This window comes from Silurus meridionalis, chromosome 3 (genome assembly GCF_014805685.1).
Source record: "Silurus meridionalis isolate SWU-2019-XX chromosome 3, ASM1480568v1, whole genome shotgun sequence".
NCBI lineage: Eukaryota > Metazoa > Chordata > Actinopteri > Siluriformes > Siluridae > Silurus > Silurus meridionalis.
In genome coordinates, this window is record NC_060886.1 from 13,747,415 (window position 1) to 13,759,635 (window position 12,221).

Here is a 12,221-nt window from a genome sequence, read left to right on the forward strand (position 1 = left end):
TGTCAGTGTGTCAGAGCGGCCCTAGACGCTGAGAGAATATCTTAACCTAAATCGGTGCCTTAGTAACAGCATCTCTGCACGTTCGACACCAGGTACAATGTGACGAGAGGGAAAAGAATAAAACATAACAACGGCGTTGTGTAAGTGACAGATGGGGAAATAATTGCGGCACCGCGATTGCTAAGGAAGCAGATCTATGTGTTATTAGTGGGGACAGATCCAAAATGAAAGATTCAACTGTTGCATTTTTTTTTTTTTGTTTTTTTTTTTTTAAGTGCACCGATTTCCATTAGCACGGGAAGGCTGGATGTCGACCGCTTCTGGGCTGTTCGAGGTTCTATGAACATCTGATTGGATTACTCGAGTGTGAGTGGGGCGATATGCTCGCTCATTAGCATTCGCTGTGACCATCCTGCCGCTAATGTTGTCTCTCTCCGTTTTAAATTGATGAGACCAGGGCAGGCGTGTGGCTCAGATAAAACGGCTAGGTAAACACAACTCCATTAACCTGCCGCCACAACCCGGCGCTGTCGAAGTGCTAGTGAGGCCTGATTAATGAGCAGGCGTTTGCAGAGGAGCTCCTCTGTACCATTCTGAACGTCTCCCTTTCCGGGCGCACATCACCTCTATGTTCTTTTTTTTTTTCTTGCTGATATGGACTGTGCTCCAAACCCAAATCATATCATTTGCTCAGAATGGGCTCAGCAGCCAACCCAGCATGGATTTCACCTTCTACCATCGATTACAGCTCTTTCTTCAGGGGCAATTGATCAACCCGTTATCTGGTTTCACAAAGCCGTCAAATTAAAACCTGCTCTTCTATTGAATTAAGAGGTGCTCTCTCCTTGGTCCTAAGGGTCTTTGAGTTGGAGCTGGGTTGTGATATATTTAGTCCAGATCTTTATCAGACAGAAGCAGACACTGCAAGGTGCTCAGTGTCTGTGAAAATGTTTGCCTCCACTTTGCAGATGCTGTTTAATTTATTCTCAATAAAGCTAAGGCAGAGGCTTGGCAGCAGTCCTCTTTTAATTCTCATATATTTAAATAAAAGACCTAATAGCTTTTAATTAGAATGTGCATTATTCCTGTATGAGCGCCTGCATAATTAACACTCCTAATTTACTCTCATAATGCAGGCTTCATCTATCACTAATAGAGTGCGTGTATAACACCTTTAAAGCTGTTTATTTAATTTTATCGGCTTCTCGTTCTTATCTATAGCTTCTGTGGTTAAAATACTAGACTTCAACGTAATGAATATTCCTTTAGGAGTTTTCTGAATTTTGATTTTTTTTTTTTGTTTGTTGAGTCACATTAGAAAGTGATAGGATAATGTAAAAATCAGAATTAATCTATATTTGCTACACGCTTTATTCTATTTACAACAACTGAAGTGACTTATTTTATGCTTTCTCTTTTTTATTAGATTTTTTTGTCTGAGTGACCATAATCCAAATTGCATTTTTTTTCCCCAATGTTTTTTTTTTTTTTTTTTTTTACCAATTCCCAGCAGAATGCCTTTTTTGTCTACCTCTTGTTTTATTTTTTTGTTCTATTTAGTGTGAGGTAAAGTATGTAGTGAAGTGTGAGTAGTGAAAAGTTAAAGGTGAGCGTATTGATGAGCTAATAAAGAATTGTATACTATGAGTAATTATATTGTGTAAAGGATCTGTTAAACAATACAGACAGATGTGCACAATATAATTGACTTATTTGCAGAGAGCAAAGCAGCGAAATAAAGCTTTGTGCTGCAGTGAATGAGTTGTTGCCAGTGTGAATTGAAAAGCCTGACCAGCACAATAAATAAAGATAGCAGCTCAATTTTTAGAAGGATTCGTTTTCATGGTCCGCCGATGGACTCCGTTTGATATAAAACGTATCCGAAGGAGATTTTCTCACCACCCGATGCAGGAACATTCTTCCGAGATCTGCACACCCCATTCAGGAAAACAAAGTAAGACTATAAAAACTATAAAAGTGGAAAAAAGTAATTAAAAAAACAGCTTTAAGGGGAATCACATGATCCATGACCGCACATCAGCAGATTTGCAAGGTTATGCCTCTAGCACTAACCATGGTACAAAACCACATTTTCCTCACACAATCCTCAGGTTTTTTTGGTTGTTTTTTTTTTTGCCTTTGTATTTAAAGCTTCTTACTATCTGACTTTTAAACCACTTGTGAGTGTGTTGGTGTCTGCTAAATGCTTTTCTAATGTTGTGGTAATAAAATAAGCCGTGCAGTCAGTACATGTAGAGGATATGTGGCTAATGGTGTATTTTTTTAATTAAATATGCTAGTCATGAAATCTTAGTTTTGTTCAAAATCCAAAAACAATGAACTTCCATATGTTTTGTCAAATCCTTTCTTGCATTTATCTTCAAATCTATTCATCTTGACTTTTCTTAAATCTGTTTCGGTGTCCCAAAAACCTTCGATTGTCCCACCCTAAGAATTTAATAGGCTTATAGGTATCTCTTTCAAAAGGTGCCTTGAAAAAAAGTCATTTCCGTTGGAAAAAAAAGAAATAAGGCTTTCATCATAGAAAAGGAAAAAAAACAGAGAAGTCTTTCAAATGGACCATATTTAATTATATCAGGCATCTGAATTTCATTAAATGAGAACTGCATCTGTAAATTATGCCGTTTTTTGTTTTGTCTGCACGATGACCTTATTTTTCTCTCTCTTTCTCTCTTTATTTCTCTCTCTCTCTCTCTCTATCTCTCTCTCTCTCTCTGTTTTAGATCTTTCCTGGTTGAACTGGTGTCTTACAGGTTCCTGCCTCTTCAGCCTGCTCCTCATTCTTTTCTTCAGGGAATCATATGACCGTCTCTATCTGGACGTTTTTGTATCTGTCTGAAAGGGTTTGTAGCATCAGGAAAAGGACTGAGCTCTGCTGGCACCTACTTGCACGCACAGGACTGGAAGTGTCATTTTAAAGAGAAAGTCAAATGTTTCGTAGTTCCCAGTGCTTTGTGATGGCATTGTGAGCAAGAAATGAAGCCAGCACCATACATATGATTATTATTTTTTTTTTTAAAGGTGTACTTAATATTTTGTGCATTTTAAATGTTCCTTTTACTTGAACTGATGTGTTGATGTACGTTCATCAGTGGTGTCGATACTAATGAAGGAGTTTACGGATATCTCTTGGAAGGCCTGCAGTTTACTTGGAGTTTTCAGGATAAATGTGGGCTCGCGCAATCATCTGTTCCCAAAAGGCTTATTAGTAGTTTATTATTCATAACCATGATGTAAACTGTGAAGGAAGAAATACTGTACACACTCTGTGACAGTGCCAATCACTCATGAAGTAGCCTACATGTTATTCTCTGTCTTTATTTACCTTATTGTTATGCAAATAATGATTTCTGGGTCTTGTTCAAATCCTTCAGGGTGGAAACTGTATACCTGTTTCAAAGCATGTGATTAGATAGGGATCCTTGTGTGTAGTTTGTGTAAAGTTAATTTTTTTTTTTAGGTCTTTCTTTGGAACATGTGGCTTCTGTCCCGGAACAGACTCACGCATGTGTAAGAAGTGCCATCATGTTCATGTGCATACACTTTTTGTTTGACAGCTGCTCCAAAAACAATGTACAATATAGTCAATATAGACATTTAGGGTTGTTTATTTTAGTTAAATGAAGTGTGTCATACTGTAAATCCAAGCATGTGACAAATGATTTAATATAATTTATGATTTAATGTAATTTTTGCAGCAGGTTTTAATTTATGAGTCACCCAAACGGTTTATATGACATGTTTAAGGGATTATATGTTTGTTTTAAGTACTTGACATTAGTCATTGCCATAAATGTAAAGAAGGGACACTATATTTTTTAAAAAAGGACCTGTGGAAAACATTGACTAATGCAGTGTGAAGACTTATGATCATTTTTGCATAATGCTGACTCTTAACTTTCCTCTATCATTAATCAGCAGTTATGGATCATCTCTTAGTGTAGTATTTCATCTTCACCATGTATTAGACTCTGTGTTGTTGACCGTGTAGCTGCAGGTCCACTCACTGCCTCACCCTATATTTCTTTTTTTAACTCCATTTCCCACTGAGCTCTTGTTTTGAAAACAAACTTCAGGGGATTTTTTTAAAGCTTTCTGTAGAGTGTAATTTGGTTCATTAAATCCCAGGGCTTCAGATTAAAGAAAGTCTCCAAAGAAACTGTCTTTCAGAGGGGATACAACAACTAACTTTAGAAAATCATCAGAGAGACACAGCTGATGGATCTGTGGATTTTTTTCGGGGGCTTAAACAAGGCCTTAAACACTGTTTGTCTGTAACAGCCATTGAAGGAAATTGTAGGTGACAACTCGGCAAGCATGAGGTGAAATAACTTTTGTCTTTCGTCCTCTGAGCGTGTTGAGGATTTTTTTTTTCTACACACCCCCATGCCTACTCACAGAGTGGTGCCATGGAGGATTATGGGAAGGTACAGCTCTGTAGCTCTTTTTCCTGAATGTGATTTTCTCTCTTTTTATGTACTAAAGGGTTGTGTCTTAATCCACTGTTCAAGTGTTGCCTTAATTAACAACGACCTGTGCAATTGATCCCCCTTTCTCTTTCCTCAACGGTATATCCGACACAACTTGTGTACTTTTTCTCATTTTAAAGCTAATAAGAAGAATTTTTAGCGATTAAGATGTTCTTGTCATTGTGACAGATTCTGTGTATGTATGTGATTTTCAGCACCTTATTAATAAATCATTATGAAGGAAGCCTCATTTTTCGATCTCCATGGTACTGACACGGCGATGTGTGCAGACGGAAAGGTTTAGAGTTTGTTCTCAGACTGATGAGGAAATTGTGTAATATATGTGCACCACAATGACAGCACTGGCACATGTCATAATAAAAGCTCACAGGCTGCTTGCTCACTTCTAAAAAAAAAAAAAAAAAAAGAAACAAACAAAAAAGATTCTCTTGGTTCCCCTGAAGTGAAAACTTCTGGGTAATATGTGAGCTCACGATACTGGAGCCTGTATGAACTCCATGACTTTTTCCACCCACTACAGGATGGAGATATCAAGGATGACATCAGGATTGTGTTGTAGGCTCTGGAGACTGTGAGCGTGCTGAAGTGCTCTGCACAATGTTCTGGACTCCATCCAATAGGGCTGGGATTAATGTTAATGTGCGCGTTTCCTTACTTGTTTCTTGTCTTTCTTATGAAAACATAAAAAGAAAAAGACCCTATTTAAGTAATTGTAAAATTCAACAGCTAACACTAATACTATTTTTTCCTATTAGTAATTGCAATTGTTAGACAGTCCATGTATGTAGTGACTTTAAATCATGCTTCATTGAAATTAAAAATATGAATAAAAAAAAGATATACTGTTATAAAATTACATGATATGATATCTCATAAATGTATCTATGTAGAGTATCTACCTCCCAGCTTCAGGGGGCATGGTTCAGGGGCCATAGCTTGGCCTGTGTAGACTTTTCCATATTTTCTCCATGACCCTACTGATTTCCTCAGGTTCTCCGGTTTCCTCCCATTTGCCCAAAAACATGTCAGTAGTTGGATTGGCTCTGCTTCAATTCCCCCTACACATAGTGCTGGCATTCCATCTTGCCTTCCTATCCAGGATGTATTCCCAATTCATGCCCAGTGTTCCTGGGATAGGCTCCAGATACACCATCACCCTGACAGAATAAAGTGGCTCCTAATGAAGAATAAATGAGTGAATCTCAAACATTTTCTTGACATGCTCCTGGGTGACGCTGACAGGTTAAGGTGATCAACTAGAAAAATGTTACACTGGTGTACTGGGACATGTGTGAGAGTTTGGCTTGTTTTTTATACTGGTATTAAAGCATGAGAGACATGTGTACAGTAATTGTGCTTCTAAGACGAAGCAGATTTCAGTGAACTGCATTCTAGTAGTGTATATTTGTATAGTATATATTGTACAAAGACTGTTTGCATGTCTTCAACCTCACTGAAATGTTTCCTCAGGAGTTTTACTTTAGACTGTACTAGAAATAATTGTATGTAAAGGAAACGATCATGTATTTAACGGTAATGGCCACAAATTGATTAGTGTCTGTACAAAGCGAGAGAAGGAATTCACCAGGCAATGTACAATGAATGCACACGCCATGATGACACTCTCAGCTTTGAAATTGTATTAAAGTGAGAAATAAAATCATAATATTACTGCTATATTGCCTGCTCAGTTTTATAGAAGGCATGATGGTATGGAAGTGTTCTTACCATTTAAGTGTTCCTCTATAAATCGGTTGTGTCACAGTACTAAAGCTGTAAAAAAAAAAAAGAGAAGAAAGAAGACATTTCAGAGTGTCTTGTCATAATTGGAGTGTTGTACTGCTGCTTTTGTATGTCCGTGCCGACAGCCTGTCTAGAGGAAGATTGTGTATTTAAACAGGAATTTTCTTTCAGCAACAGGCAATTTGATCGCATCCAGTTCTGCTCTTTGTTCTGACATGAGTTGTATTGTCAAATGCATTACACCACTCATGCAAATTGGGGTCACTGTCAGTCCGAGTGACATTTGTATACCCCTTAATTATTTTGCAGCTTTTCAATGCGCTCACCGCTTATTTCCATTTGTATTTTCCACTGAATATTGGCAGGAGAAAGAATCTCAGGCAATTATACACATACCTGAACCATCAAAACCTATTGTATTATTTATGCTTAAGTCAGTTATTCTTGTATGACTGTTTCTGTATAATCTGAAGTGTAAGAACATGGTTGTTTTTCTGTGTTAAATCTAGTTATGGGAAAAAAAAAAAAAAAGTAGCATTTTTAATTTTTAAAAGGACCTGCACAGCTTGGCAGCTCAGTGTGAGAAGCTGGTTTTCTGGACAATGACACAGTAACGTATTATTACTTTGTTTTTTTGTAACAAAATGTTCTCCATTTATAACTTTTAAGCTCTTTTACTGTATATTCCAAGTTCTGTCCATGCAGATGCCTTTATTTTTTTAGCTTTATTTTTAGAAGGGTTCATAAACCAGAGACAGAACTGGTTTTTGCAACACCTTGATTTTGTTTTTCCATAACTATTTCCATGTTTGGAAGTGTAAAAGCTCAACATCTGTGGCTAGTTCAAACCCCTAAGTAGCAGCCACTGGGTTTTGGGCTAAAATATCTATACTTAGAATTTATTATACTATCAGTCTTCACAATGGTCCCTAATGACCAGTCACAAAACATCAATAATCTACCCAAATATTTGGGTATTTGGGGAATTTTCCTTCCATGCCGTTCCCTTTAGCCACTAAACATGCTGATGCTTGCTTAAGCAAAAAGTTCAAAGTTTTTTTTAATGATTGTGAGCTCACCAGTCAAGAGGACTTTTCTCAGTTCTCGATCATCCGCACTCCTCCCTGAGTTATTCCCTTCATTCTGAACTTAAATATGAGGTCTATCAGGCATCAGTTTTAAACTCATGGAACTTGTGAAGCACTAATGCAGGTAGACAGGACCTAACCAAAGCAGCATGTCTTAAAGATTTAAAGTAGTCATAATATCCTGACGGATGAAAATGTCAGGACCAGGAACACTAGCCTTGATCATTTGGTCATGCCATATGAATCTTAATGGGCTTTCATCTGTCATTCATTTTGTTGCTGTGGCAGGTTGGTAGAATGAGTCTTGGATGGCACTCTTCAGTTAATACATATTGCATTTTGGAAGCATTTCCAGGCAAAGTTTATAGACTGCTGGAGCTCTGGGAGTATCTCCCCTCCTGCAAGTGAGTCTCTGACTCATCCAGTGTAAGCTCATGTTACTCTCTATGCAGAGAGACCAAACGAGAAATGGTCTCTTTGATCCTTTGTGTCTTTTGTGTTTGTCTGTGAATATGTATGCTAGTTTTGTTTGCTAGTACATGTGATACAGAGGCTTGTAGAAATGGTGGAAATGGTTTTCAGGGGGTAGACTGATGATGCTTGCATTAGTAGGCGACAAGTCAGGAGATACTGCTTTGATCAGCGTTTACTTATTAGAAGTGGTACGATGGTGAAAGACACAGCCTGAAGCTCTTGAACTGAGAGGAGTCACCAGATCCATTAACCTGTCCCTGTAGAAACGGGATGCCAAGCTGTGATTCAGTTCTGCCAGAGCAGCTGCTTCGGACGCTGCCCTCAACTGTGATGACGTCAATTACTCAAAACCCGTTGCAACATTTGCCCTATGTAGACCAGCGGCTCTGCTTCACAGAGCTGAGCATGAGTGGAGAGTAGGTGGATGGATTGCTGTGAATGTGACAATAAAATGGACCACAAGCTGTGTTACTTCAACACCGCCTGCTTTTCCTGCTTCGTGAAGCATATGGAAACAGAGCTGATAACTCAGACCAAGAGCACAAAGCAGGTGTAAAGGAAAAAAAAAAAGACTTCCAACATCTGTTGTTGTTGCTTCAGCCAAGGAAAGAGCTGGAGAGAAGCAGGTCAGTGCTGTGTTGACTAGAGGCTTAGCCAAGCAGGTGGGCGTTTGTCATTGGCAAGCATGCCGTTGTTCTCCACTCTGCTAGATCGAGATAAATTTACAGCTGCCTCATAAATCTTTGCAGGCCTCTTTGCACTGCAGCAGGACCCTTCAGAGACCACATCTAATAATCTTAAATACCTATGTTTCAGTGCGTGGCTGACAGGTTAGCCTCATAGTCTGTTTTTTTTCCCCAGGACTAGCCATGTTTAAAGTGCTCTTTGCAAGGGAAGCGTCAGAGTGATGAACAGTCTATCACTGAGTGGTCTTTCACTTAAACAAGAGCATTTTGTCCAGGCTGCTGAAGGCTGCTGTCAAGGCTCCAGGAACAGGTTTAGCTTCCACTCATCTGTCTTAAAGCTGGTATGGATTTCTTTTGGGACAAAAAAAATTCAGTCTGAGTATCAGCATTCGAGTCACCTATTAAAAGCATGGGTTGTCTGACACAGTGCCAGAATTAAAAATTGATGCAGATTGATTTTGTTACGATCTACAACCATGTCATGCTGCTTAATAACCTTAGATAAAATGAATCAAAACATTTTACAGCTTGACTACATCAACAGGATTTTTTACTTTAAGTTCAAACAAGTTTTGTAATAAAATATGCAAAGCAGATATGGGCTAAACTACAATATTACTACATTTTTTTTTACATTTTTGAAAGTTTCCTTTATTAAATACTTTATCGTTTATAATAGCTTGGGTCTATTTAGTCACTTGTCATTGTGGTAAATGATAATTCATGAGTAGTTGCTCTCATTCTGAAAGGTTTGTACCACTCTATATTCTCCTCATAGAGAAATAGACAAAAAATTGCGAAATACTAATAAAAGTTCTGATAAACAAACTTGTTTTGAGTTTTAATGGCTGTCCATTATTCTTTTAAACTGATATAATTGTGAATCAGCCAAATTATATTTGATATTTTAGGGTTAGGGTAAGCCACCATTCTAGACGAGGAAGTAAAAAAAATCTGTTGTCTTCTGCTTTTTACTATCTCAAATTATCATCCAAATCACCACTGAACTCTGCTACTGAGCACTTTCATCCAGTCTGACATGAAAAGAAATGACTCCATTTTTATGCATATAAAATCAAAAGACTAGAGAAATTATGCCAAGATTCTACAGCCATGAGTAAACACGTCTCTCATGGTCTTGGAATGTGTTTAGAAAGCGCAAAAATCATCACAATCCTCGTTAATCATTTTAATAGTTATAAACCTTTCTCAGTGCTCTGTAATGCTCAGTATTTTAGGAAGTGATCCAATGTGAAATCTTTGACCTTTTAGATTTAAAAATGGATTTTTTGACTGCGATAAAATCTTTTTGTCTGAAAAATTCAAATATTCCAAGCAACAGCTGTTTAAAGCTAATTACGTTGTTGTGTTTTCTGCAATTTAGATTGTCTCACGGCCCAAGTGCAGTTCAGAATGGACAGCCATCATCATCATATTTATGTGGATCAAATAAAAAAGAAAATACTTGTTAAATCGATATTTTGCTAAACTAATATAATCTAGGATGGTTCAAATGAGTTCTCGTGAAGCGCTGATTTTTATCCATTTTTTTCTGGGGCAAACTATATAAATGGAGGTGCCTTTTAGTTCCAAATTCATTGCACAGTGAAGTCATTTAACATCATTTGGCCTCCTCTTGCTTTCATTAATGGGAATAGTGCAGGAAAAAGCCCACTATATCACTGCCCAGTCGCTGCCTCACACCCATTTCTCCCTGTCATACACCCATAACCAGTAACAGAATTAGCCCTCCTCCGCACATGCTAATGGAAATGACTGCGCTTTGTAACCGATTCCACTGACCTTGAGATATACTGATATAAAGCTACTTTCACATTTCCTTTGTATTAAAATATTTGCATAAATTGATGTTTGTTTAACAATAATGGAAGGAGCCTCCAGTTTCAGGTAAAGCTAATCCTTTAAGTTTGGTGCCACAGGGATGATACTGCCCCACCAACAGCATACGTATGAAACTATACTAATGTTTGAAGCAAGAATGTCTGTTCTTAAGTTGAATATTAGGATTAGAAATGTCAATAAATAGGTAGGTAAAGCAAAATAAATTCACTTGTGCTACAGATGTAACTGGTGAGAGCCAGGCAGGTTTGATGAATGTGCCAGCTTAATCTAGGAACAGTCATTATAGGGCGTTCTTATAGTACACAGCCACAGCCATGACTACAGCAACAGTGAAACATGAAATGCACTTATTATACTTTTATTTCGTGCTAGGTCACAGCTGTATATCCCTCGCAAAAAAAAAAAAAAAAAATGTTCCTCATAAATTAGTTTACTTCACAGCAATCAAACCTGGTTAGTGTGACAAAAAGAATTTCCAGATATCTGTTACATTATAACTCTGTTATTTCTCTTCCTCAGAAGTTTAATAGGGTCCCAAATTAAATCCATTACAGCCTCTGAAATATGAAACTCTGTAATCTGCTAGTCTTTTGAATATTCTTACATGTTTCTTGCCATCTCTCTCTCTTTCTCCCTCTCTCTGTGGAATCCTAAAATAAAAGATTATCAGTTTTGTTTGCAGACATCCGAAAGCAAGCAAGAGCATAATTCTGATCACATGCTTTCCATTACCCACACAGTCTACAAGGGAATGCAAGAAGATCGAAAGTGATTACAAAAACGAGCTGGATCATTCTGCAAACCATGGACAAAAGCGCCTGTGACAATCCATCTGTAGCTTGTTATGATTGATCCTCCGTGGTCAAAGTGATACATGAGACATATTAGATCGAATGAGAAGAGCCAGATTAAAATTGGGAGCAAAAGATAGTGCCCCTTAAGTCCTCGTTTAAAAACAAGATAGCAATTAAAGACAAGGCAAAATCTACCTAAAAAGAAAAAAATAAGAATCCATGGCCTTCTCTGTTTCCAAACCTGGTTTAAAAAAGGCAGTGTATGACATATGCAGAATGTAATACAGAAATGTAAGTGGGAGTGAGCAAAGTCCAGCCAAGCAACCAGGTTGTGTTGGGACAGACAATGCAACTCATGTGACCAGCTGTTTACAGAAGGTGAAACAGTTTGGAAATAGTTACAGTATGTTTATATCACCTCCACCTGGTCTTCAATACAGTTGCATGCAAAAAATTTTGTAGACCAAACTGAAAATTCCTGACAGTTTCACAAAAGCAAAAAACAGCTGGAAATTGCAAGGGCTTTCATGGCACAGATAACATAAAAGGCAAAGAGCTGAAAATGTCAAAATAACAACCAAGCAGCTAAAAATCACTTTATCTATCAGTAATGCACCATAAGCACTGCAGCACATAAGCTACTAAAGACACATAATAACTTCCTCTTCAAATATAGCACCATTTCTTTTGTCCCCAACATCAAGTCTTATTTGTCTCCATTTTATGGATTTGTTTTGAATTCATTCATATGAACAAATACATTTCAATTGTACTTAACAGTCTCGTGCCACAGTATCTGAGTGAACTTCTGTACCTATATAAACTCCCACGCCTACTTAGATCAAAAGGTGCAGGATATTTGTTGGTACTTTAAATAATAAAGACTACAGCAGGGGCAGATTTTTCTCTTATAAAGTCGCACAGTTATGGAACAGCCTTCCAACCAGTGTTCAGGACTCAGACACAGTCTCAGTGTTCAAGTCGAGGCTGAAAACACATTTATTTAGTCAAGTCTTTTATCAGTAGATTTTTCTTAGGTAAAGGAGCAGATCTGGAAGGATC

General features: G+C 37.7%; 1 protein-coding gene across 1 annotated transcript in view; it reads left to right on the top strand.

Moving 5' to 3' along the window:
• Positions 1 to 4,740, top strand: part of slc49a4 (solute carrier family 49 member 4) — a 45,086-nt gene extending 40,346 nt beyond the window's left edge. The window contains exon 9 of the mRNA XM_046845676.1: positions 2,745 to 4,740. Coding sequence (XP_046701632.1) covers positions 2,745 to 2,860 — 116 coding nt within the window. The 3' untranslated portion in view covers positions 2,861 to 4,740. The remainder of the gene's footprint in view (positions 1 to 2,744) is intronic.
• Positions 4,741 to 12,221: the final 7,481 nt, after the last annotated feature.